The sequence below is a fragment of the Monocercomonoides exilis genome (assembly GCF_001643675.1).
Source record: "Monocercomonoides exilis strain PA203 chromosome Unknown scaffold16-1735695, whole genome shotgun sequence".
Taxonomy (NCBI): Eukaryota; Preaxostyla; order Oxymonadida; family Polymastigidae; genus Monocercomonoides; species Monocercomonoides exilis.
In genome coordinates this window covers 270,811-296,604 of record NW_027150561.1, presented here as the reverse complement: position 1 = coordinate 296,604, position 25,794 = coordinate 270,811, and the positions used below count along the sequence as shown (strand labels likewise).

The window sequence follows — 25,794 nt, the reverse complement described above, 5'->3', positions numbered from 1 at the left end:
TTCTTTTAAAGAAAATGATATTCAGCAAAAAATGGTGGTTTTTATTGAAATAAAAAATACAATTCATATAAAATGCCTTTCAGGCAAAATTTGAATGATTATTAATTTGTTAGCGAAAAATTTTGTGTCTTTTGAATTTGAATTATTCTTTTTCGAATAACAATTATTTTTGATGAAAAAATTTGGTAATAACAACATAATAAAAGAAATCGAACTTAATTCTACATGATATAAGCAGTTTTATGAATAAGCAGAAGAAAGCACTGTGAAAGTGACGAATATTTAAAAGAAAACAAAGTGGCAAAACAACTGAAATAGCAACTAGTGGAAAGGTTTCAAAAATGAAAGCAACAAATAGAATACATTGCAAAACATAATCAAATCCAAAGATAAAAAGAAAGAAAATTCAGTAATCACTTTTCCCCATTCTATCAAGTATCATTCTCCTTCATTTTTTCCCTCCTTTTTATCTTTTGTATTCTCTTCTCCCATCGGAGAGTGGACTTTGCTTTAACGAACTTAAATGCGGCTGCGTGTGAACGAAAGACGGATATGTTTTCCATTCAATATTGTGTTGTGAAGCATGCACATTGCATTAATTGAACTTTCTTCCGAGTCAAATTGCACCAATGCCATCAGTTTATCAGAATGCTCAAATATTTTTGCTCCAACAACAGGTGACACTCTTTGAAGATGTTGAACCAAATCTTCTTCCGTTGTTCCTGTTGCAAGTCCACTTATATGTAACACGTCCGTTGGTGCTGTCATGTTCCTCAGATTTGCCTGTCCATAACGTTGGTAGCGGTTTTGGTGAGATCCTTCATATGTAACGGTCTTTCCATCTGAAGAGGGACGAGATGGTTCAGTAATGGACGGGAATTTGGAATAATTGATTTCCAAAGTTGATCCGAACATACGCACATTACGCAAAAAGTTCAGGGCCTGTGTTGCCTGTCCACCTTCCGCAAATTGCACAAGTGCCATGTTTGCCTTTGAAAACAAAATCTTAATACGAATAATTGTTCCATAATTGCTAAATAAGTTAAACAATTGTTCGCATCCCACACGGTCTGATGGAAAGCCAGACACAAGAAGAACGCATCTCTCGCTTGTTGAAGGAACTCCACTTCCCATACCTCCCATTCCACCCATTCCACCCATACCACTGCGACCAAACGCAGCTGGACCCATTAATCCCATAACTCCTCTTGTTCTTCCGTCTGTGCCCTCAATTCCGAGCAACCCATCACCCGTGCTTCCTCTTTCTGGCAATGATGGATTGGTAAAATCACGAGATTTTTCAGAATTCTCTTTAATTGTCAGATCAGATAAGTTACTAAATTGAATTTGGAGGGTGCAGCAATTGCTGTAAATATTCTTTCCATCTAATAAAGTTTTTGCTTTCATTGCGGATTCTGGGTTGCTAAACTGAACGAGAGCTTGAAGACCAGCAGTTTTTTGAAAGATAACAACTTTTTCAACGGTTGTATGCTGAGTTTCATATGGGGAGAAGATGGTGTTGAGAACATCAACAGTAATTGAATAGTATGGATTTTGAATGGTACATAAAAGGATTCGTGAATTCTCCGATCCTGGAGTTGGAGCAGGTGTTTGTATTTCACTGTGGTTTGAATATTGTGGATAAACTGGCACAGTTCTATTTTTATCAACGATGGGTTTGTGAGATGTTTATATAAATAAAAAAAAAAGATACCTGATTGAAGGAGCGAATTTTGAGCACGCAGTGATAAAGTTAACAGCTCCAGCTAAATCTTGAAATTGGACGAGTGCTTGATTCTTTGCTTTAAGCATAAGAACAGCAGTAACAGCACCATACTTTGAGCAGAGCTCAGTAAGATCGGACTAAAAACATTTCAAAATATTTATTGTTGAGTAAAAAGAATTACGAAAGATCTTCAAACCTGCGTGATATCAGAGCTAACATTACGAAAATGAACAACTTTAGATGGAGGATTCTGAGGACGTTCAGAAGAGGAAACAGGACTACGCGTTGAATTTGTAAAGCTCATGTTTTCTGCATTTAATAAACAGTTAAAAATATAATTAATCGAACAGCAAAAATTGTATGTGTAACATTCATGCAGACCTAGACGAGATTAGTCAGTCAAGACGGAGCAGAAAGCAGAAAAGAATAACCACAAAGAGCCGTGATCCAGCCCTATATATGGTTAATGATTTTATAACCATAACAATAGATTTTAACAAAAAGGCGGTTGGAGTTGGTGTATCCAAGGAACAAATGGCCCTTCAGCCAGTTTCTTTGCAATTACAAATTGGCGAAGTAATTAAATCCCAGTATACTTTGGTGCGTCGAATTGGTGCTGGATCATTTGGAGAGATTTTTGAAGCGCAATTTTCTTCACCAACATCCCAAAAGCAAGTCGCATTGAAATTTGAAGAAGTCCATGATCAGAGAATACTTTTAGCTACAGAAGCATATGTATTGAAAGAATTGCAAGGTTTTTATTTGAAAGTGAGTTTAAGCAGAATTATGTTTTCAATTTCTTTTTTAATACATTTTTTAGATCAACCTCATTTCGCAAAGTACTATGGATATGGAAGTCACAAAAATTATAAATTTTTATCAATGGAACTTTTGGGGCCAAGTCTTTTGTTTGCGATTTGTTATTGACAATTTTAAAAAATTCAAAATATATCCTTTTGTATTTTTTATTTACCCAAAAGAGAGTTGGTGAACGCAAAGCCACCTTATCGATTTACACTGCAAACTTGCTTGAAAATAGGAATGCAGGGGTTAAGCGCTCTTGAATCCATGCATAAAGCAGGCTATGTTCATAGAGATATAAAACCTGTATGAAGAGTTTTTTTTTTCTTGGCTAATTCAATGTTATTTTTTTATTTTATTGTTTGACTTTTATTGAAGGGAAATTTCGTTATTGGAAGAAAAAGAAATATGCGAGGAACATTATATTTGATTGATTTGGGTCTAGCAAAAAAGATCAGAATGGAAAATGGCGTTCCGCTTCCTGTATGCTTCAGAAAATAAAATTTTGTTCATTCAATAATTTGTGGTTCATTTGTACACAATTTTCCAATTATATTTATTCAATAGTTAATGTACGGATGCCCTTTTCGAGGAACGACTCGATATGCTTCTGTAAATGCTCATCTTGGAAAGGAGCTTGGCCCAGCAGATGATGTTCTTTCATTAATCTTAATGATGATCGAGCTATTAGCAGGTAAATTTCCTTGGACAAATGTAACTGATAAAGTGTGATGTAACTTTTTTTAGTGTCTTTTAAACTCTTTTTTTGCTTTGGATTTTATCATTTGTAATTTTTTCTCAACATATTCAATGAATTCCATTTCCACTAAAACGTAAATGCAACAATTTTTAAAATAAAGGATGAGGTATTTGCCCTGAAGCAGCAGTATCTCCCCACCTTTGCGATCTGCAACCGGGTGCCGCCTTCGTTTTCGGTGCTTCTGCATCTTCTCCTGAGGCAGATCTTTGCACTGCGTGACGGAGAGCCCATTCCATACGACTCGATGCGCGAAAACATCCGGCGGCACGCGCTGACGCAGAAGTGCGACGTGAGCGGACCGTTTGAGTGGGAAGAAATCGACGAGGCGGAGAAAGAGCGAGTGAGCAGGGAAAGGTTCAAGCAGAAGATGAGGGAGCTGGAGGCAGAGATGGAGCGAGAGAGGGCGAAAGCGAAGGCACACGAGAGGCAGCTGGAGATTCTGAAGAAGAGAGGCGCAGAAGAGATCAACAAGCACATCCACCAGCGGCTGAACGACGTGATCTCCAACGAAGAGGAAGGGAAAAGGGCAGAGTTGGACATCCCACCAGACGAATCGACAGACCGGCAGAACCAACAGATCCAGCGGAGCATGCGGGGCCAGGTGAATTATCAGCAGCAGCAACAACAACAACAACAGATGCAACAGATACAGATGCAACAGCAACAACAGCAACAACTGCAGCAACGTGATCAGAACTCAGACTTCGAGAAGAAACAGCCCAATGAGCAGAATGTGCGGCGTCTGTCATTTCAGCCTGTAGCCAACGACACACAGCAAGTGCTGATGACACCTGACATCCTCAACACCAACCCAAACACAGCTGCCAACACAGCCACAAACACAACAGCCAACAACACCAGACTGCCCAAAGGAGCGCTGGTGCTGCCGTCTGCAAAGGAAGGCCCTTTCTTCTCGTCTCTCTCGCCGCCACGTGTGCTTTCTCCACCGCCTCCTCTGCAGCCATATCGCCAACAACAACAACAACAGCAACATCAGCAGATTGTGTCTGGCCATCGCTCGCAGTCGCCTTCCCTCCCTTTTTCGACATCGCTCTCAAGAACTTATTCCACATCGTCTTCTTCCAACCCTTCTTCGTCATCATCCTCTTCATCATCTTCTTCTTCTTCTTCTACTCCTCCTGTTGGCACCCAACAGCCACACTTAGTCTCCTCCACACATCAGACAACACCGCCTAAGAAGCCCAGCGATGCGATTGACATCTCCAAAGGGAAAGAGACAGATGTGTCCTATCTGCAAACCTTCTCCCCTGCCATGTCGCCTGCCTTTGTCACTCCCACTTCTCCTCCTCCTTTCTGCCCTTTCTTCGCCAGCACACCCACCAAGGACTCAGCCCTCCCAAACGGCCACAGCTTCCCTCCCGTCGAGAAGGACGTGAAGTCTCTGACATACCTCGACACCGACAGAAGCACCAACCAGCCGACGACGCCTGTGTTTGACACGCAGGCCAGGAGGAACAGCATGCCGTCTGAGATCAGCCTCTTCCAGCCACCTCACCAAGTCACCAAGACAAAAATCCTCCCTTACAACTACAAGACATCCACTTCAACACCTCCGGATCCCTGCTCTCCTTCTCCTGTCATCCCTCTCTCTCCTCTTTCCCCTTACTCTTCTTCTTCGTATATGCATGCATTCTCTTCATCTTCGTCATCATCCATTTCTTCTTCATCCTCTTCCTCCTCCTCTTCATCTTCTTCATCATCCTCATCCTCCTCTTCCTCCTCCTCTTCCTCTCCTTCCTATCTCCAATCCAAACCACTCCCGCTCCCTCCTCACATGTCACCCGTCATCAACTCCCTTATGCCCCCTCAGTCTGTCATCTCTGCCTCCTCCAGCTTCAGCGACTCCTCCTCCGACTTCGAAGACGATCAGCAATCACTTCCCCAGTTCAACACACCTGCCGTGCATCATCCAATACGAACTCCTTTGTGGACACCAGCTGAGACCAAGGCGCCGATGATGCAGCCGATCAAGGAAGAATCAGACTCCAGCGGTGTGCACACACACGACGACGCCTCCAGACAGGGCGATCTGCCTCTCTCACCTGCATTCTCTTCCTCTTTCTCCTCTCTCCAGCAGCCGTCTCACTCGGCCGTCTCCTCTTCGAGTCAAAAACTCAGTGCTAGCGCTAATGCTAATCCTGGCTTGGCATCGTCATCCTCTTCATCGTCTTCATCATCATCATCATCATCATCATCATCATCATCGCTATTATTATCATCCTCTTCCTCTTCTTCCTCCTCCTCTTCTTCTTCCCTTGCCTCAGAAAATACCTTTTCCTCTTCACTCCCTGCCTCTCAGCTGTCTTCCACATCCAATCCTTCTCAGCTTAGCTCCTCACACTACCTCTCTTCCAGCACCCTCGGCCACCTCCCCACCTCACCCAGCACCACCACTTCTCCTCAACCCATCCAGCCAAAGGCTCTCCAGGGCCACCGCTCGCTCTCCTTCTATCCTTATTCACTGCCTCCGTCACTTAACGGAAGTACCACAAACATCAACAGCATCGGCAGCAGCAGTAACACTTCGCAGCAGAAGACACAGCAGCCCCAGCAGCTCCACCAGCACGCCACTCTCCAGTCATCTCTCTACCCTCATCTGCAGTCTCCTTCCTCCTTCTCCAACTATCAGAGCACCCGCCACACTTCCCTCTCTCCTCTCCCTCCAATCTCCCCGCTCTCCTCCATCCACAGCCCCATCCTGCCTTCACTCTGTGCCTCTCCCGACAACGTCGTGGGCGCCTCTGCTGTAGTCTCTGCTGGCTCTATCATGCCGAACTGCCCGTCCCTCGCGCCCTCTCTCCTCTTCTCTCCGCAGAACTCTGAGATTGGGCCATCTATGCGCATCATGTCCCCAGCCTCCTTCCAGTCAGTCGGAGTGCTGACAACCTTCTCAGCAGGTGAGGAGTCCAACTGCCCGTCTTCTTCCCAGCGCTCGCCGATGATGTCTCCTCCTTCTCATCAGATCTCGATTGTATCTCCTTCTCCACACAGCACCTCCAACGAGACAAGCTCGATGCTCCACTGCTCCTCCGTCATCCAGCCAACATCCAGTCAGTCACACAAGTGTCAGACATACTCATCCCTCTATTCTCTCCCGTATGACAACGAAGGCAGGAGAGAAGGGCTCAACATCGACATGCAGATGCTGCCTGGATGCTGCTCGCCGTCGATTGACAGCGTTCTCTCGCACACAAACAGAGACATCCTCCACTTCGACTCGCTCAACTCGCACGACCCGTTCAGCGGGCGGGGCGATGTGCTCAGCCTGAGCGAGGCAGAGGTGATCTACTCGCTCCAGGCGAAGCAGCTGTTTGACACAGAAGAGCTGCCGGGAAGGACAGGGGCAGACAACGACACACAGAAGGAGCTGTGGAAAGGGGCTAGCGATGGGCACGATGGACGCGATGGACACGAGGCATCGCAGACAGATCTGCAGACATATGCGACGGTGATGTCTTCGTCTTCGTCGACGCCTCTTTCTGCCTCTCTTCTATCGCAGCAGAGCGGCGTGTCAGCGAAGATCAACCAGCAGACACTCAACCCACTGGATGCGTCGATGCAGGCATATCCTTCCACTCCCACTACGCCACACGCACCTTCCTCCTCTTCCTCTTCTTCCTCTTCCTCTTCTTCATCTACTTCTGCTTCATCATCATCATCATCTTCTTCTTCTTCCTCTTCCTCTTCATTTGTATCTTTAGCTTCTCCCAGGCCTTCAGCAGGCTATCCCCAAGCACAGTCCACATCGTCAGCGCTCCATGCGAATGATGCATCTGACTATGCTGATTCGCCTGCTGAAGCACACTCCCCTTCTTATTCTCAACACCAACACCAGAAAGGTTTTCTGTGCTGTGTTATTCTGTAGACTTGTTTATTTATCTTACTGGATTTTTTTAATGTAGCAACGTATGTTTATTTTTTATTTTGATGTAAACTTTTGTTATTTTTTAATTGCAATGAGAAAACATGTATTTTTGTGTTGCAACTGTTTTGTAGCACTTTTATGCATATCATTGTAACAATTCATTATGTGGATCTCTTCTTCTTTTTTTGCATTATTCTTTCATTTCCTGATGAAACTATCCATTTTGATACCTTTTTTTTGAACTTGATATTTTCTCTTTTCTTTTTCTCTTTTCTTTTTCTCTTTTCTTTTTCTCTTTTCTTTTTCTCTATTTCCTTTTTTCCCGTTCCTTTCTTTTCTGCTTCCTCACGAAAAAAGTTAGATGATGACTTTGTTTAATAACCAATTGGTTTTTATATGGCATCTGTTTGCCTCCATTTCAATCTCTTGATTATTTGTATGAAAGTTGGTTTTCTTTCTTTCTTTCTTTCTTTATCAGGTTATTTTTGCGATTTGTTATGTATTTTCTTTATATTTTCTTCTTTTTGGCCGTTTTTCGTATTTGATTGAGATATTCTGGTTTATTATTTTTTAATCTTCAGTTTGTTATCTTCTTAATCGTAATTAGATAAACTTCTTGCCTTTTCTTTATATTCTCTCTGTATTCAAAAAAAAAAAAAATAACATTTTTATTAACAGTTCTATGTAACAATTTATGTTTATGACTTTACACTAAATTCTACTTGGAGGAGTTTTCGTTTGCAATACTAACAATATTGTTCTTTTTTATACTTGCCAAATGCGATTCGGCCAAAAGTATATCTGCTGCTTATCTTCCAATTCCGTTGTCTCTCTTTAAACATTTATTAATTAACATCTTTTCATTACAATTAAAGCTTTTTATTTCTTTTTTCTTTCCTTTTTTTTTTATTTCTTTTTATTCCTTTTTATTAATTTGTATATTTCTTTTTTTCTTTTATAATTTTTTAGAAGTTTTCAATCCTTTCATTTTCATACTCAGTTTTGTATTTTGCATCGTCAGTGTTAATATCTTTTTAAAAGTATTAAACAGACATAAAAATTGATAAAATAAAATGCTTTTTGAACATTAACGTTTTTTTTTTAAATGCACAATGAATCTCTTTATAAAATATCATCAGTAAAAAAGAAAAGAAAAGAAAAGAAAAAGTTGCTAATGGAGAAGTCATTTTTAGCATTTTGGTTATGATGAAATGAATGGCGAAGGTGAAGTCTAAATATTGGTTGAAGTTGCTTTAACCCAAGATAAAAAAGATTTGTCAGAAGAGCGAAATGACATGTAATATATACATACAATAGCATCAATAGAAACGAAACAAGAAAAGCTGTACAAAAGCCATTTCAATGATTGTTCAAGGAAAAATGAATATCTGAACCACGAAAAATGTTATGAAGAAAAATCAAGAAGCGAAATGAAGAAGTGGATAAATAATTATGACAAAGTTTTGAAACTTCTTGTAATATTCTTGACATAATCTAACATCACAAAATTATTCTCTTCCAGAATGCTCAGAAATATCTGGTTCGCTTAAAGGAGAAGCAGAAGACGAGAAGGTTGAAACAGATTCACTTGATGAGATTGCTGAGGAAGACGAAGAAGAAGACGATGAGGAAGAGGAAGAAGCAGAAGCAGAAGAAGACGAAGAAGGAAAATCATCAGTGAAAGACAGCCCCGGCTGTGATGGCGGAGGCAGCGGAGGTTCCACTTTCACGCTCTGCTTGGCAGCAGTGCCTGCTCTCCTGAAATCTCTGTTCAGCTTCGTAATCAGCAGAATCGATGGTGTTATGCTCTGCCTCCTCACCTCGTCTGCAGTGAAGATGTACACCTGGTGGAAGCGCGTTGGGTCAGCAGCTGTGAGAGGCCTGCTCATGAACGGGTTTTTGTTTGGGGGAGACTGCGTGTGGCGGATAAGCTTGTTGAGCATGGCATGGAGAACAGGCAGGTCAGAGAGCAAGAGGCGCTGTGGGAATGCTCCGTAAGGGTTGCCTTCCTTCAGGCTTTCAGAAAGGATGCGAGGGTGAACTGTGTCCAGATGCACGATCATGAATTCGATGAAGGCGACAAGAAATTGAGGTGCGGAAAGAGGCTCAGTGGGATGGAGATAAGGTGTGAAGACAGCAGCGATCTGCAGAGGAGACATGTTGGTCTGCTCTTTGTGGGCGATGGACACCTCGCGCATCAGATCCAACAGCAGAAGGAACGTCGCCCGATTCTCGCGAGGCAGCGAAAGGAGGATGTTAATTGCAGATGCAGCTGATGCATTAACAGATTCTTCGCTTTCTAGAAAACAGAAAATAAAATTGTCGTCAAACATAAATAATGCGCGCGAGGCAATCAATAAGAGAATATTGAGATATATTATGTCACACCATCAGCTGGGTAAGCCCACTCCTTTTGTAAGCGCTCGACAATAGCAGATGTTATGAGGCCATTGCGAATCCTCCGCAAATACCATTTTAGAAGAGATATTAACACTTCTCCAGGTGTGTCATCAACAATTATGTGGAAAGGATCTGAAAAGACAAGAAGATAAAAAGTATTCAACAGTCTGTTGTTAACTCAAATTAAATTTACACACCATAATTGAGGTCATTGCACATCGACGAAAAGATGACTTCATTTGGATCTAGCGTAAATATCATTTTTTGTGCCAGAGCTGATATGTGTTTTTGTATGAATAAAAAATCATTCAATTTAAAGTGCAAATAATTGAAGAAAACAAAACATGTGTGGAAATGGATGTTGTCATGTCAAACTTTTTTTAAAAAAAAATGAAAAACTGCAAACTGTTTGTCCTTATTAAAGTGGATATCACGTTCAAAATAAATAAAGGAATAAAAGTATGAGGAGGAATCGGGCGCGCTGCTCCAGATATAAAAATAGTTGAAAGTTCAAGTGTGAGCGCCATGTCAAGTGGAATGCCTGTAAATGTTGGCAAAGAACGTAACTCCAAAGAAGGGCGATGATACATTGCGGGTAGTTGAATTTGCTCTGGATGCGCAAATGCATCTAGTTCTTCAGTTTTATTCAGCATTTCAACTTTCTGGAAAAACTTTCCGCTGACAAACGATCGCGCCATTTTCAAAGCAGCACGTATTGTTTTTGTGGGTTTCACAATTAATAATCGCTTCAAATTCTTTTTGTACTAAAGATTTATGTGAATTTTTATTCTTTATTCCAGAAAAAAAAAATCGGTTCTTTCATACCGCATACGGCAAAACTTTGTAAAGAGAATAATTCCACCCGATAGGAATATCTCCATTGTCAACCACATTGGTACAGTTTATCACAACAATATATTCCTCAAATTTCTTCGATTCAGTTCAAAACAATTGAATAAATGAATAAAAATAAGAGAAAATATCAAACTATTGGATCAATTTTGTTAATCCAATATCTTATTAGCGTTTCTTTATCAATGTCTTTTTTTAAATATGCTGGAATGATAACAACTATTCTTCTTCCTTCAAGATCTCGACCTAACAAAGATAATAAGTCGACAATTTTTTTCCAGTTATATATGTTTCAAAAAAAATAATACCTCCAATATACATTGGACATCGATAATGAACCGAATTAAAAGAATATTCTGTTGACTCCTCCAGAAGCCGATAATATTCCTCAGGAATTACCCATTTATTAACATTAGAATCATCTACTTTATTTGATGAAATGCGTGCACTTTGTATGCTTAAATCTGAAGCGTATCCTGATGCAAGCATTGCTTCGGGAAAATAATTAAATTATTGTGGTTGCACCATAAGAAATTATTGTTTACTAAGAATTAAAAATAAGGAATAAAATGAAAATTAAAGACTTAATTCCAGAATATGGTAGCCATAAAGGCTTAAATGGTAAATTGCTTGTGGTAGGAGGATGCAAGCTATATACAGGGGCACCGTTTTTTGCAGCAATGTCATCTTTACGTTCTGTGTGAATATCTTTTATTACACATTTATAAGGAAAATAACAACCATGTCAACTTGTTTGCAATAATTTCTTTCCCTCATTAATTTGAAGGGAATTGATATGGCATTTATTCTTTGCACAGAGCATGCGTCAATTCCAATAAAGTCATATAGTCCTGATATGATGACAAATCCATGTCTACCCGAATTGGAATCTTCAGCAACTGAAGAGCAGTTTGATTTTTATTTTATTTTATTTATTTTATTTTTTGTTGTGCTTTATTTTTAATTTCACATTTTGTTTTCATGTTTTTTTCAGAATAAAAATAGCTCAAGAACAAGCCTTGTCAACTTTCAAATCGTATTTGCCCAAAATACATTGCTGCTCAATTGGATCTGGACTTGGAACAGATCCAATTAGGTTAGACTGCATTAGGGAGTTCATTTTTATGCTGAAGGAAAATGAAATTCCATGTGTAATTGATGCTGTATGAAATATAATGTATTTACTGAATTAAATGTGAGTAAGGATGCAACAAGAATTGTATCGTCTAATCCTGATGTTTTTATAGGATATAAAAAATGTATTATTACTCCAAATCAAATGGAGTTTATGAGAATGTTTATTTATTATTCAATTTAAAGCAGACTTGTTAATATTTTTATTACAGGCAGAAAGCTTTAACACCGTCAATTAGTGACCAAAATGAATCGTTAATGCAAATTGCCAAACTTTTGGATGGACCTACAATTCTTAAAAAAGGTGAGATTGACATTGTTTGTGACGGAACAGGTAGCTCATCATTCAGTAAAAAATAGTTATATTTTGTTTAAATTATATTACTTTTTAGTTTGCTTTCCTTTCCACTTCCCCGGTTCTCCAAGACGTTGCGGAGGAATTGGTGATATTCTATCCGGAGTCACTTCAACATTTTTATGCTGGATTAACAAACTCAAGATTTCTGTGAAGAAGGAAGATGTTTCTTTTGAAAGCGATATAACTCAAAGATTCCAAGTGTTTGAACATAAATTTTCTATTATTTGAGCAAATTATCATCTCTTCAAAATTATGCAATTTATCCTTAAATTATACTAACTTTTCTTGCAAATATTTTGATTAAAGGAATCCAACTGTGTTGGCTTGCTATGCTTCAATTTGCATTGTTAGAAAAGCGTGTGAATTAACTTTTTTGGAAAAGGGACGTGGCATGATTGCTTCTGATATACTTGTCAATATTTCAAAAGCTTTGTCATTATGTGAAGAAGAAGAATTTCATTTTTCAGATAATTTAACAGAAAAAGAAAAATCTGAATAGTTTTTGTGATCACATTTCATTTTAGAAATTTTTCTTTTAATTTTTGTTGTTTTTATATATTTCATGAAAAAAAGAAGATTTAATGAATTTTTTCGAAAAATTGATCTTAATGAAAATATATATGTACATAAACAAATAAAGACTTTTGACAGATAAAAATTGCTCCAAAAATGAATAAAAATTTTTTAGCATATTCCTGAAAAACAACAAACGAAACGGTTTAATGAATTAAACTCGATAGCAGTATTATATGTTGTTTTGCACATTCAGAGATAATCTTTTTCACAAAAACCCAATATTAAAAAAGAAACATATCGACTTTTTGAGAAAGCTTTGAAGAGCCGAGAAGAATTAGAATCAATTATCCTAAGAAGGGGCGTAACTGCTCTGAAATGTTATATTGCTTCAGATATAAATATATCAGCTGCAAATTTTCATTGCAGCAATGAGCTAAAAAAACATTATTCACAGAGCAGACGCTTTGATGCAGCTGGTGCACGACAATACTTTGTGAAAAGGTAAACTCCATTTTAGGCGATGCTATCAAGAGTGTGAAATGTGTTGCTTTCCACCATAAAATAGAATTAATTGCGTCCAGGAGCATTGAGCATCTTATTTTTTGATTTCAATGCCATTGGGCAAAAAGAAAGAAGAAAGCATGTGCAAATCAAGCAAAAGTGGAATGGAAGAAAGCAAAAAAGCACAGCAAGCAAAAACACTTCAATGCACATTTTTTTGAAGCGATAAATGCGCAATAAGGATGACTTTGCTGACTGCTTATTGCTGAAGGATGCAGCGCCACTACTGTTTCTATCACCAGCGGGGAACAAATTGTTTTTGCTGTGAGCAAATGAAGATATGCTGCATGCAAAACAGCCAGTATTATTCGAGATCCATTATCTTTAATGGCTTGCAGGCGAGCGATGCAGAGCATCAACCAGGCTCCGATGGATGAGAGAAAATAAAGATTATGGCCAAAAGGAAGCAGAAGCATCAGTCTACAGCCAGCACAGAAACAAGGGAAGGGAGGCAAGCTGAACAAAGACAAAGAAGGATTTGAGTTGATGGAGGAGGCAATAACGCAGAAACAGAATCAGAAACAGGGAAATTGCCTGAGGGCCGTGGCAGGATGAGCGCTCCGGAGATGTGGCAAGAAGGACGAAATGAAAAGTGTGTTCATGGCTGTGCGAACAAATTCATGGATTTATTGTTTTGTTTTTATGAAAATGAGAGGGCATTTGATGCCTTGAGTGCTTTTCTGCTTTTTTTTTCTGGTTTTGTGCAAATTGTTCTGTCAAAATCCATTGTTGTGGAGGATGTTTTTGTAAAGATATTTATTGGATAGCTGCTTCAATTTTGGAAAAGAAAATTCAGAATTGTTGTATTTTTGGCAGACTATTTTTTTATAAGTTCTGTTTTCTTTTTTGGTTCATTTTCTTTTGAAATTACGAAAAAAATACAAAACGAATGCATTTATTTTTGCAGGCTGTGCGGAAATCTCGTTTCAGAGTTTCAGCACTTTTTTCGTGATGAAGAAAGCATTTAACTTGGATCTTCTTGGAGAAATGGAAGCAAAAGACCAAGCGAAGGAGATTCTGAGAAAAAGATTGAATATTCCCCTATGAATGCTCCAGCATCAAAAAAAACGTTTGATGATTTTTTATTTTCAACTATTCTTATATAATCTTGATTTTTGTTTTTTTGAACAAGGACTGAAAAGTGAACAATCCTGCTATTAACTTGAATGAAAAAACAGGGGGGAAAAATAACAAAATGAACCATGAAATCTGAAAAGAAAAAAAAAGAAAAGAAATTGAAACTTGTTGAAGAAGGAAGACACAGGAAAGAGAGTTTGTGAAAAAGAAATTTGAAATATTTTTGTTATATAATTTTTAATTTCGAATCTGATAAAATTGGGGTCTGTGATCTTGGTTCCTTCGTAAATTTTTGTGATTCGAAATTTGAACTGCTGTGAAGGAGTGCGATTGATTGAGAAATGATATTATTTCTGGAGTTGGGGGTGCTGGCCATGCTTTGTGGTGTTTGTGAAGAAACGAGTGGAAAGAGAGTTCAAATGAAAGATTTTCAGGAAGAAGAAGAAGAAGAGAGGCTGATGATGCAAACAAGCTTGTTCACAAATTTGATTGGAGATGGAAAGCGGGAAGAAAGAAAGAGCGAGAATGCACATGAAAAGCACGAGATGCGAGATGTGATGCGGAGCAGAATCTCCACAAGGTTTGATTGTTGCAACAGCTCGTTAGTTGTAAGATCTGCAGAGCTGAGGAGCAGGGAAGGATTTGAATGGATCGGGAGGTTGAATGGATCAGTGCTGGAGGTTGTTTGGTGCGAGATTGCGATTGGGGGCCAAGATGAGAGGATGTTTTGGTGCGAAGACAGCAGGGTTGAGCTGGAGATGACAGTGAAAATGAGGGAAGAGAAAGGAATTTGGAGAGGCGGTGTTGTGGAGGGATTTGGAAGAGGCAACGAGATGAAGCTGAAGGAAAGCAGATTTGAGTGTTTGAGGGCAGAGGGAGGGATGGTTTTGGCAAGAGGGAGTCTGAAAGAGATTTTCGTGGAGAACTGCCTGTTCAGGAACATATCAGGAAGAATCAGTGGAGACAGAGTGGATGGCAAATGCGATGGAGCAAAAAACGGAGTCAGGAAGAACAGTGCTGAAAGGATTGGAGTTGCTTCTTCAATATTTGAGAGGGTGGAAAATGGAGACAGCGGGATGCTTTATGATGGGTATCACACGCAAGAATGCTGTTTTGTGATGAACACATCGTTTGAGAGGTGCGAGCAAAATGTGAACTCGACGAGGCAAGAGAACTCAACAGGAGATGTGATTCTTGAAGACTCGATTTTCACAGTGCACACAACTGGGAGTTATGGAGGAGCTGTGTGCATCAGAGGGAATGCCACACTTTCAATATTGCGAACAACATTCAGAAATTGTTCGTTGGAATCCATTACAGGACTTTCATATGGAGGTGCAGTATATGCGACTGGAACAGGTTTCATAAACATGGTAAATAGTTCTGTTATAAGCTGCTCTGTTGAAGAAACTGGTGGAAGTTATTGTGCAGGTGTTTATATAACAACAAAGGCAGCAGGTACTGTATATGTCACTTCTTCAATATTTGCAGAAAATACTGGAGGACATTATTCTGGATTGTTCTCGTCAGCTGTTAGCGATGCATTATTCATTGGATCTTGCACGTTTCTTAATAATTGCGCCAATCCGAGATATGGAGGATGCCTTGTTGTTTGGAACGCAATATCATTGAATCAAGCAATTACAAATTGTTCATTAGCAAACAATTCAGCTCATTATTACGGAGGGGCTATGATTTTTAAAGGAAATAAAAATACTGTGAAACCTGTGAAACTGAGATTTTTGCTATTTGAGAATAACACATGCACATTGGGCAACGGACATGATGTGGCATTCCGAACAGATCATGAGACGCTGTATGCAGCGAATGATTTCGCAACATGCAGCTCCACGAGTGCGGAACCAAGGGTGTGGCACTGCTTCACACCGAATGAATGGACATGCCCAATAAATGAGAGCAGGCCAAGCTGGATACCGAACACCATTCGAGGGGAGATAAATGTGAATCCGACGAAGGAAGACCAGATACACTGTGGGACAATGGAAGATGAGTGCAAGACAATAGGGTATGGAGTGACGAAGTGGAATCCAGAGCTGAAACAGAAGATATCGCTGAGCAGAAGCACTTTTGCAGAGCGAGGGATTGGGGTGGAAGATAGGGTGATTGTGATTGAGGTGAAGGGGAGCGGAGAAAGGCCGATAATACGATGGGCAGCAGCAGGGGATGCGCTTGTCTGGATCACATGCGGATCAATTGAAGCGGACTCGATTGTGTTTGTGATGGATGGAGAGGCATCTGGAGAGGGGTCGTTGATGAGTGTGAGGGAAGCAGGAGGGAGGGCACGGTTGGTGAGGTGCAGTGTGAGGAGTGAAGCAGCAGGAGTGTTTTGCAGAAGATCGATGTTTGTTGTTGAAAACGGGGTGTGTGAGATTGAAGACAGCGAGATAGAGGGGATACAGATGGAAGACTGTGCGCTGCTTGAATCGAGATATCCGGGAGAGCTGAGGATTTCCGGGGGAAGCATAAGGAACATTGTGCGAAGCAGGGGAAATGGAGCAGTGATGAGCAAAACACTGAGGGAAGGAGAGACTGTGATTGTGTGTAACACCACAGTGAAGGGGTGCAGGTGCAGCAGTGGGAATGGGGGTGGAGTGTATGTGGGGGTTGTGGAAGGGAGTGTGGCAGTTTTGGGGGGGAGCAGCGTGAGCACGAAAATTGAGGGTTGCAAGGCAGAAGAAGGAAGCGGCAGCGGGAGCAGCGGAAGAGGAAGGGGCGGAGGGCTGTATGTGGAGATGAGGAATGCGGAAGACGATGTTCGGATGGAGGATATGGAACTTGTGGGGAATGAAGCGAAAAGCGGGAAGATGATGTTTATCTGCTCTGCAGATCTGAAGGAGAGCTGTGTGAAGAAGTTTGGGTTTCTTCGGGGAGGAGGATGGGGATGGGAGGATTATGCGGGGATAGGAGACAGAGAGTGGAGGTCGCTGGTGATCCCTGTGAAAGTGTATTTTGAGGAGGTTGGGGAGACTGTGCATGCGAGCAGAGGAGGGGCTGATCACGAAAACTGTGGGTTTGAGTATTTCACATGCCGAACACTGAAGTATTCGCTTGAGCGGCAAGGGGGTGAGAAGCACAAAGTGGAGGTGCACGAGTTGGTGGAAGTGAGCGAGCAGGTGGAGATGACATCGGGGAGCTATGAGGTGACTGGAGACAAAGGGCTGACAGTGCTGTCAGTGGTGAACAATGCAGCAAGGAGAGAAGGAGAAGGAGAAGGAGAAGGAGAAGGGGTGTTTTGTGTGTGGAAGAGCACGGTGCTGAAGAGAGTGAAGATGTGGATTCCGGCGATTCTATCAGGAAGAGGAGCATTGATTGAGGTGAGGGGAGGGAGCTTGAGTGTTTTGGAGTGTGCGATTGATCTGAAAGCTCCGGGGGTTGTTGTGAGATTTTCGCTGGTGAAAGTGACATGCGGGAGTGTGGTTTGGCCGTCGTTGAGACTGGAGTCTGTGCACTTCGACAGGTACGGGATGTGCATCGCAGCTGGAAGCGAGGCATCAATTGTGCTGGAGGATGCAGAACTGAGGAATGTGTCGAGGGTGTCTGGGGATGGGCTGATTGAAGGAGCAGATGGGTCGAGGGTGGAGCTGCAGAATGTGGGGATGACAGGATGCAACGAGAAATCAGGGTCGATGATTGTGGTGAAGAGTGGAAGCAGGCTGAAGATGAACAATTCGAAGGCGAATGAGTGTGTGCTTGGAGAAGGAAGTGTGGTGAGAAGCGAAAGGGCAGGGTATGTGAAGGTGAGTGGGTGCAACATGAGTTCGATAGGAGCAGGGAAAGGAGATGGGGTTGGTGTGAATGGGGTTGTGGGGAGCGGAGGGAGTGTGGAGGTGGTGAATGTTCAAGCGAGCAGGTGCAGAAGCGGGAAAGGGGATGGGGGGATGATGAAGGTGGTTGTGGAGAAAGGGGGAAGGGTGAAGATAGGGGAGGGTGGGGAAAGTGGGAAAAGTGGGGAGAAGAGCGTGGTGGAGATGTGTGAAGCAGGGGAACAGGAAGGGGTTGGAGGAAGAGGGGGAGGAGTGTTTGTGGAGCTGGGGGTGGAAGGGGATGGAGTTGTGTTTGGGGATGTGGAGTTTGCAGGGAACGGAGGAAAAGCTGGACGAGATGTGTATGTGATATGTGATGAGCTGAGCGAGTATGTGACGCCTTTGAGGTTTGGGTTTGGATTGTCGATTAGGAAGAGGGGGAACTCGCTGGTTGGGCGAGACCGGAAGGCGATGAGGGAGGATACGGATTTGTATGTGTTTATCACGGGATATGTGTCAGGGAGGGTGGAAGTTCGGAAAGAGGGAGGGAGGAATGAGGTGTATTGCGGGATGAGCGCATATCCATGCATGACAGTGGAGTATGGGCTTGGGCATGCAGGGAAGGATGGGGAGAAGTGGGTGGTGCTGACAGGAGGGTCAGAGCTGAGAGAAGAGGTGGATGTGAGCGGAGCGAGGTTGGGAGGGATGGAGGAGATTGCAATGGAGATGAGTGTGAGAGGGATGCTGAGCGGGGAATGGAGCGCAGCGATAAAGACGGAAGGGGTGACGGAGTTGGAGTGGCTGGATGTGAAGATGCCAAGCAGATTTGATGGAAGGGGTCACAGAGCTGATGAATTGTCAGTCGAAAGGCGGTGAGCTTTGGATAAGGAAGTGTGGATTTGGATTGGAGGACGGGGTGCAAGGAAGTGTGGGGTATGCGATTATCCGTTTCAGCGGGGAAGTGCTGAAGGTGGAAGAAACACGGTTTGAGGGGTTTGTGGTGGAGGAGCCAATGTTTGATCTGGAATTTGAATCAGGAGGAGAAGAAAGGGTTGAGGGAAGTGGGGTGGAGTTTTGGAACTGTTCGTTTGGGAGTGTTGGGTGCTTGGGGGGGAATGGGGCGTGCATTGTGTCGAGCGTGATTGGAGGGAAGCTGGAGTTTTTGTGGTGCAACATGACGGATGTGGATGGAAGGGCGAATGAAGAAGGGGGAGCGCTGAAGGTGCGCATTGAAGGGAAAGGGCATGTAATTGTGGGGAACTGCAAGGGGGAGAGGTGCTGTGCAGAAAAGGAAACGAAAGGGAAAGGAGGGTGGATGTTCATGGAGTGCAGTGTGGCAGATGGGTTTGAGATTGAAGAAGTTGAGCTTGAGGAGTGCTGGGCATGGGTGGGTCGGAAGATGTTTGTGAGAGGGAGAGGACTGGGGGGTGTTGTGAGTTCGGAGAGACTGAAGGTGGATGTGGGAGGTGGGGAGCTGGATGGGTTGGAATTTGTGGGGTATGATGAGGCAGAGGAGATGAGAGTTCCACTTGGGGTGTTTGTTCAGGAGTGGGGAAGTCCAGGGTATGTGGAAGGGGAAAGAGGAATGGACTATTCGTTGTGTGGGTTTGAGTGGTTTGGGTGTGCGACGATGGAGCACTGCGGGAGGGCGAGGTTTTTCGGGAGAAAAGCAGAAATAGTGCTGAAGAGGGGATTTGCATTTTGCTCGGTGATTGATATATCGACGCAAGAGATGGATGTGAAGGGGTGTGAAGAGAGGAGAGAATACGAAGTGAGAGGAGATTTGGGAGAAGAAAGCGAAGGGGTGATAGAGACGAGGAAGGATACAGGGTTTGCGGATGTGGTGTTTGTGGTGGAGAAGACGTTTGTGAGAGGGCAGAGGAGTGTGGTGGTGAGCCGGCTGTCGGGATTGGTGATGGAGAGGTGCGGAATGAGGATGGGGAGTGGAAAAGTGGGGTTCAGCTTTGTGGTGTGTGTTGGGGGGAGGATGGAGCTGAAGAGTGTTGAGGTGAGGGAGCAGGAGTTTGAGAGTGGGAGCATGGTTGAATTGCGAGAGGGATCGAAAGGAAGTGTTGAAGGGGTTGTGGTTGAGAGAGTGGCGAGTGGAGGAAAGAAAGGGCTGATATGGGTTGGAGAGGGGTCGTCGTTGGAGGTGGGGAACACATCGGCAAGCGGAGCAGTGAGATTTGGGGATCAGTGTGTGTGGGAGTTTGATAGGACGAGCAGTGTGAGGATGGCAGAAAGCAATGTGAGCGGGGTGACGCGTATGGAAGGGAATGGGGCAGTGATTGTGGGGAGTGTGGGAGAAGGGATGGAGTGTGTGGTGGAGAGATGCGTTGTGAGTGTGATTCGGTGCGAGAGCGGAACGGGGGAAGGGGGAAGTGTGCATGTTCGTGTGGGGAAAGGAGGGAGCTGGGTGTTTGAGGAGAACGAAGTGCGGGAGAGCAAAGTGGATGGAAACGGAGGGAAGGGAGGAGGGCTGTTCATGGAGTTTGAAGATGTGGATGTGAGCTACTCGATGAGGCGGGATGTGTTTGAAGGGAATCAGGGGCACATTGGGGTGGATGTGTATCTGGTGTGCCGAGAGCCAGGAGTGGTGATTGATCGGAGGAAGTGGGAGGGGTCGGCAAAGGAAGGGGAGGAGTACAACAACACGATGTGGGTGGTGGATCCGGGGAATGCGGGGATCGATGTGACGCTGCTGAAATATCTGTTTCCGCCGAAGGGAGACATCATCTTTGTGAACAGGACTGTGACTGGGCAGGAAAACTGCGGGAGCGATGAGCTGCCGTGCAACACGGTGGAGGGAGGGAATGAGAAGCTGGGGAAGGAGAAGACGATTCTGCACATCATGGAGGAGAGCGAGCTTGGGGAGGAGATCAGGAGAGAAGGAGAGTCGCTGACGATCCGAGGAGACGAGGTGGCGAAGTCGAAGGTGGTGGTGGGGGAAAGAGGGAAAGTGAGTGTGATGGTGGGGAGCTGGTCGACGACGCTGACGATTGAGTGGATCGAGTTTGAAGTGGCAGAGAAGTCTGTGCACTCGGAGCTTTTTGAGATGGGAGTGGGAGAGGTTCATGTTGTGGAGTGTGTGTTTGGAGGGAAAGGAGAAGAGAAGAGGAGGACAAACATGTGGATTGTTTGTGGGAGAGGAGGGTCAGTGGAGCTGAAGAAGGTGAGTGTGGAGCAGATGGAATTTGGAGATGGAAGGGGGATGTGTGCTATGAAGGGAGGGGGGTTGTTGTGCGAGGATGTGAATATGAATGGAGCAAGGACAGATGGGGGTGGGCTGGTGGTTGGAGAGAAAGGGACGAAGATAGTGGTGAAGAGAATGAAGGCACGGGACTGCTGGGGTGGGAGTGGGGGAGTGATAAGGGTGATAAATGGAAGGAAGGTGGAATTGACTGAGGAGTGTGAATTTGTTGGGTGCTGCTCAGGAAGGGGAGATGGCGGGGCAGTAAGCTGGGAGATGAGTGGGCAAGACGAAGTGCTGGTGAAGAATTGCACAGTGAAGAATTGCAGGGCAGACGAGACAGGAGGGAGAGGAGGTGGGGTGTTTATGTGGATCCATGCAGACTGTGAGAACAGGTTTGGAATATCGAAGATGGTGTTTGAGGGGAATGCGGCTCATGAAGGGGATGATGTGTTTGTTAAGTGCAGAGATCTGAAGGAGAGTGTTGTTGGGGAGCGGTTTGAGCTGGAGCTGGTGAAAGAAGGAGGCGAGGCAGGAGTGAGGATGATGGGCAGGGATGAAGGGCGGTTTTCGGAGAAGGCGCATGATCTGATGTATTTTTTGGTGGGATATCGCTCAAGAAGGATTGTGGTGGGAAGCAATGGGGCAGACATCATGGGGTGTGGGCGAGAGGAGTATCCGTGTGAGTCGTTTGAGAAAGGGGTTGAGCATGGAGAGAACGAGGATGGGATGATTGAGATGGAGATCATAGATACGGTCGGGATAAGGAAGGTGGAAGATCTGTCCGGATGGAAGGTGGAAGGGAGCTCGGCAGAGGAGAAAAGTGTTGTTGAGATAAGGGAAAAGATCGAAGGAGATGGGGAGAGCTGGGTGGTGAAGAACGAAAAGGTGCTGAATGTTGAGAGGGTGAGGATGGTTGTGCCAGTGAGACTTGAAGGGGGGAAGAACGAGGTTGTGTGGAGTGGGGGAGGGAATGCAGAGCTGTGGCTGGTTTTGTGTGAGTTTGAGGTGGAGGGAGCAGGGATAGTGAAATACAGCATGGTGAAGAGCAGTGGGGGAAAAGTGATGGCAGTTTCATGCTTGGTGAAAGAAATGGAGATTGGGGCAGTGGTGTTTGAATTTTGCTCGAGTGTGGAGATGAGCGGGTGTGTGTTTGAGGATGTGAAGAGGGTTGGAGGGGATGGAAGGGATGGAAGGGATGGAGATGGGGAAGGAGGAGGGGTGATGAGGGTGAAGCTGAAAGGAGAGGATATGTTTGGGATATCGAATAGCTATTTTGAAGGGTGCGGATGGGAGTGGGAGGAAGGGTGTGGAGTGGTGATATATGTGGACAGCAGGGAAGGGTTGAAAGAGGATGGATTGCGTTTTGCAGACACGGAATTCAAGGGAACGGTTGGAGGAGCAAAAGGGAAGGCAATATACATAGAAGGAGTGGATCTGAACAAGACGGTGAACGAGCAGTCGTTTGGAGTAATATATGGAGAATTGAAAGAGGATGAGAACTTGTTTGTGGGGAAGGATGAGAAACTTGGAGAGACGAATCTGCTCCGACTTGTGGTGAAGTACTGGTCGGGGGTGGTGTACATAAGCGAGGATGGGTTTGATGTGATGGGATGTGGAAGCGAGAGGGATCCGTGCGGCACGCTGTGGAAAGGGATGAAGCAGATTGAGAAAGAGAATGAGGAGAAAAGGGTTATGATCAGAAGAGAGGTGGGAGTGGAGGATGAGTGGGATCTGTCGAGCTTGAGTGTGGAGAGGTGGAGGAATGGAGAGGAGAAGCTGTCTCGATCTGCACTGGTGTTTGGAGGAGATGGAGAGAAGAGAGGCAGAGGGGTGATTGTGAACACGAAGATGCTTGTGCTGAAGGAGATGAGTGTGTGCATGGCAGCAGGGTTTGAGAACGGACGAGGATGGGCAGTTGAAAACAATGGAGGAACACTTTGGCTGGATAAGTGTGTATTTGAGACAAGAGAGAGCACAGAGGGAGGAGAAGGGGAAGGAGGAGGGAGTGTGTTTGTGAGGATGTTGAATGGAGAGCTGAGGGTGGATGAGCTGGAGTCGAGGAGCATGAATGGAGGGAAAGGATTATTTGAGGTGAATGGTGGGTGCAGATGCATTCTGTTTGGAATGCGTGTGGAGACAGGAAGAATTAGAGATGGGGCAGTTGTTCAAGTTGTGGATGGTGATGTTGGAAACGGTGATGAGGGAAGTGTGGTTGAAATGGAAAATTCAACGTTTTTGTTTGTGGCAGGGCAAGGGAATAGGCCGAGGATTGTTGAGTGTAAGTGTGATGGCGGGATTTGTGTGAATGTGAGCGGGTGCGTGTTTGAGTCGTGCAAATCGTCGGAAAGCGAGAAAGGAGGGGTTGTGTATTTCTCGTTGAACGAAGGGGGGCGGCTGCGGATGAGCGAATCGACAATAAAGCAGAGTGGATGTTCTGCAGAGAGAGGAAAGGGAGGAGGGCTATATCTGCACTCTGAAGTGACAGGGGAGCTGGACTTTGAGCTGCGGAGCATGGAGTTTCGTGGAAATGATGCAGCATCTGGTCGGGATGTATTTGTGGAGTGCTTCAGCATCGAGAACCAGATCAACGAGACACAGTTCCGGTTGGATCTGCGGGAAAGTGTGTATGTGCGTCAAAACGGGATGTGTGGGATGGACAGGACACAGCACACAGTGGAGGCGATTGATCTGATGGGAATCATTACGATATTCCAGTCGGACACGATTGTGGTGTCGAGCAGCAGAGAGAAGGGAGGCAAAAATGAGAGATCGTGTGGAATGCCTGAAGTTCCATGCCGATCGATCGACTATGGGGTGGAGCATGTGACATGGGATTATGTGAGCCAGATGTTTGTGGAGGAAGAGAGTGTGATTGAGAGGGAGTGCGATTTTGTGGAGATGAGGGTTCTATCGAGCGGAGGCGGTATGGCGCAAATAATTGTGAAGGGAATTGAAGAGCAGAGAAGGGAAGGGGTTATTGCGACACAGAGGAATGTGGAGGTGACAGGATTGGGGTTTGTGTTTGCAGAAGGAGCAGAATGGGGCCATGCAAGGCTGATTGAAGTGCAGAGCGGGATGCTCAGGATACAGCTGTGTTCGTTCAGCACGATGCAAAATGGGGAGGAGGAGAATGGGAAGGCGAGAATTGGGTTCTCGCTGATATGGATTGGAGGCGGTGGCTGTGCTGTGTCAAGCGTTCAGGTTGCAGGTCTCAGATTCTTGGAAACAGTGAATGGAGTGATTGAGGCATCAGGGCCGGAGCAAGAGACGAGCGTGAACAATGTGAGCGTGGCGGATATTAGCGTGGAAGATGGGAGCATCATTTGCTCTGGAGCAAAGCTGTTGCCACGAATTGGATCGTGCAGCTTTGAAAACATCACACGCCTCTCTGGAGGAGCATCGTGCATATTGCTAAGAGCTGGGGAAGGGAAAGAGATGGGAGAAATTGTGAACTGCACATTCCGAAGATGCACATCGCAATCGGCAAGAGGGAGCGGAGTGAAGGTTTTGTGTGCTTCGAGCATTGCATTTGACAGCTGTACGTTTGATGGATGTGGATTGTTGGAGAAGACAAACTGGGAGGGAGCGGAGGAAGGGATATGCTTTTGGAATGGATCTGTTGTTGAGATGGAGAATTGCAGCAGCCGGATGAAAGACACAGTGATTGCAAACAGCAGCTGTGGAGGGGCTGGGGTGGATGGTGGGGATGTGAGGATTGAGATGGGGATGTTTGAGAACAACAATGGGACAGTGGAGAAGTACAGATCCATCCGGCGGAATGTGGTGTGCAGCGGTTTGGGAAAGGTTAATGTTGTGAGCCTGAAAGGAGGGGACGGTGCAAAGGAGAACAGCTCGCTGTGGATTCTGAGTGAAGGGTGCACACTGGAAGGGATTGCAGGGGAAAGGGGATGGGCGCTGTTTGTGCCAGTTGTGGAGGAGGCGCATATGAGGGGAGCAGGGGAGGAGCTGGAGGTGAGGTTTGTGGGGCGACAGCTAATTCCGTGCAATCTTTCATTTGGGGTGAGCGTATGGGATGGGAACGCAGAAGCAGTGGAGCGGCATGAGTTTGTGGAATCTGACTATGTGTCAGAGGAGGAGGTGTGCAGCAGAATAGGAGCATCAGCAGCTCGAGGAGCGGCAGAGACAGCAGAGGTGAGGGTGAGGATTGAGTTTGGAGATGCAGCCAGGCGGCAGGGCACGAAATGGTTTGTTGTGAAGAACAGAACAGAAGCACAGGTGAATGGAAACGAAAAACTTGTTGAAGGAGGAAACAAAGAAAAATCATCATGGCCATTGGTTGTTATAATAATGGCTGTTGTTCTTTTTGTAATTCTGATTATAGCAGTGGTTACAACTGTTCGATGGAGAAAGCAAAAAAGAAGAACAGAAGAACTGGAGGAGATTGTGGAAGATACAGTGAGGAAGGATCCGAAGCTGATTGAGATGATGACGATGGAGATGTCGCCTGAGGAACAATGGAAGAGAGCAGAGAGGGAGGCAGAGAAGAAGAATGAAGAGAGGATCAAGAAAAGAGCATATGATACGAATATGCAACATTCTGAATCATCCGAGCATTTGTTAAGTGAGAGCGGCTCCACCGAATACATACTTGGGAGAGATTCAGACAAGATTCCGGAGTGGGCACTGGAGAAGGTTGAAGAAGAAGAGATTCAGAAGAGAACACCATCGCCATCCATTTCATCCACTTCCACCACTTCGACAACTGATTCAGATTCAACATTTGTTCGATCAGAGAGTCTGTGCCC

General features: G+C 44.4%; 4 protein-coding genes across 4 annotated transcripts; 2 read left to right on the top strand and 2 right to left on the bottom strand.

Moving 5' to 3' along the window:
• Window positions 1–65: 65 nt before the first annotated feature.
• MONOS_14504 (putative RNA recognition domain containing protein,expressed) lies at window positions 66–2,175 on the bottom strand. The gene is made up of 4 exons (XM_067867311.1): window positions 2,108–2,175; window positions 1,923–2,035; window positions 1,715–1,863; window positions 66–1,657 (listed from the first exon to the last, which is right to left on the bottom strand). The coding sequence occupies exons 2-4, from the start codon at window positions 2,028–2,030 to the stop codon at window positions 520–522; spliced, it is 1,395 nt and encodes a 464-aa protein (XP_067729497.1). The 5' UTR covers window positions 2,031–2,035; window positions 2,108–2,175; the 3' UTR covers window positions 66–519.
• Window positions 2,176–2,185: 10 nt separating this feature from the next.
• Window positions 2,186–7,833, top strand: MONOS_14503 (putative Tau-tubulin kinase 1; the record flags this gene model as incomplete). Its single annotated transcript, XM_067867310.1, has 6 exons — window positions 2,186–2,480; window positions 2,547–2,634; window positions 2,707–2,833; window positions 2,906–3,010; window positions 3,095–3,253; window positions 3,388–7,833. The coding sequence occupies 6 exons, from the start codon at window positions 2,186–2,188 to the stop codon at window positions 7,171–7,173; spliced, it is 4,560 nt and encodes a 1,519-aa protein (XP_067729496.1). The 3' UTR covers window positions 7,174–7,833.
• Window positions 7,834–8,342: 509 nt separating this feature from the next.
• Window positions 8,343–10,930, bottom strand: MONOS_14502 (putative Rho GTPase-activating protein 1). Its single transcript, XM_067867309.1, has 7 exons — window positions 10,734–10,930; window positions 10,562–10,671; window positions 10,399–10,503; window positions 9,980–10,337; window positions 9,771–9,848; window positions 9,562–9,705; window positions 8,343–9,472 (listed from the first exon to the last, which is right to left on the bottom strand). The coding sequence occupies exons 1-7, from the start codon at window positions 10,912–10,914 to the stop codon at window positions 8,682–8,684; spliced, it is 1,767 nt and encodes a 588-aa protein (XP_067729495.1). The 5' UTR covers window positions 10,915–10,930; the 3' UTR covers window positions 8,343–8,681.
• Window positions 10,865–12,508, top strand: MONOS_14501 (putative PfkB-like carbohydrate kinase family protein; the record flags this gene model as incomplete). The annotated part of the gene is made up of 8 exons (XM_067867308.1): window positions 10,865–10,868; window positions 11,008–11,123; window positions 11,213–11,334; window positions 11,420–11,588; window positions 11,630–11,721; window positions 11,772–11,893; window positions 11,952–12,117; window positions 12,224–12,508. The coding sequence occupies 8 exons, from the start codon at window positions 10,865–10,867 to the stop codon at window positions 12,414–12,416; spliced, it is 984 nt and encodes a 327-aa protein (XP_067729494.1). The 3' UTR covers window positions 12,417–12,508.
• Between the last annotated feature and the right edge of the window lie 13,286 nt (window positions 12,509–25,794).

What these genes read in the sequence shown, in the direction of transcription:
- MONOS_14502 (XM_067867309.1), bottom strand. Translation starts at nt 10,914, where the DNA reads ATGCTTGCATCAGGATACGCTTCAGATTTAAGCATACAAAGTGCACGC. An exon ending in CACTTTAATAAGGACAAACA is followed by an intron (nt 9,849 to 9,979) that starts GTTTGCAGTTTT and finishes AACACATATCAG; the next exon opens with CTCTGGCACAAAAAATGATA. An exon ending in GTGGGCTTACCCAGCTGATG is followed by an intron (nt 9,473 to 9,561) that starts GTGTGACATAAT and finishes TCTGTTTTCTAG; the next exon opens with AAAGCGAAGAATCTGTTAAT.
- MONOS_14504 (XM_067867311.1), bottom strand. Translation starts at nt 2,030, where the DNA reads ATGAGCTTTACAAATTCAACGCGTAGTCCTGTTTCCTCTTCTGAACGT. An exon ending in TTAGCTCTGATATCACGCAG is followed by an intron (nt 1,864 to 1,922) that starts GTTTGAAGATCT and finishes AAATGTTTTTAG; the next exon opens with TCCGATCTTACTGAGCTCTG. An exon ending in AAATTCGCTCCTTCAATCAG is followed by an intron (nt 1,658 to 1,714) that starts GTATCTTTTTTT and finishes TGATAAAAATAG; the next exon opens with AACTGTGCCAGTTTATCCAC.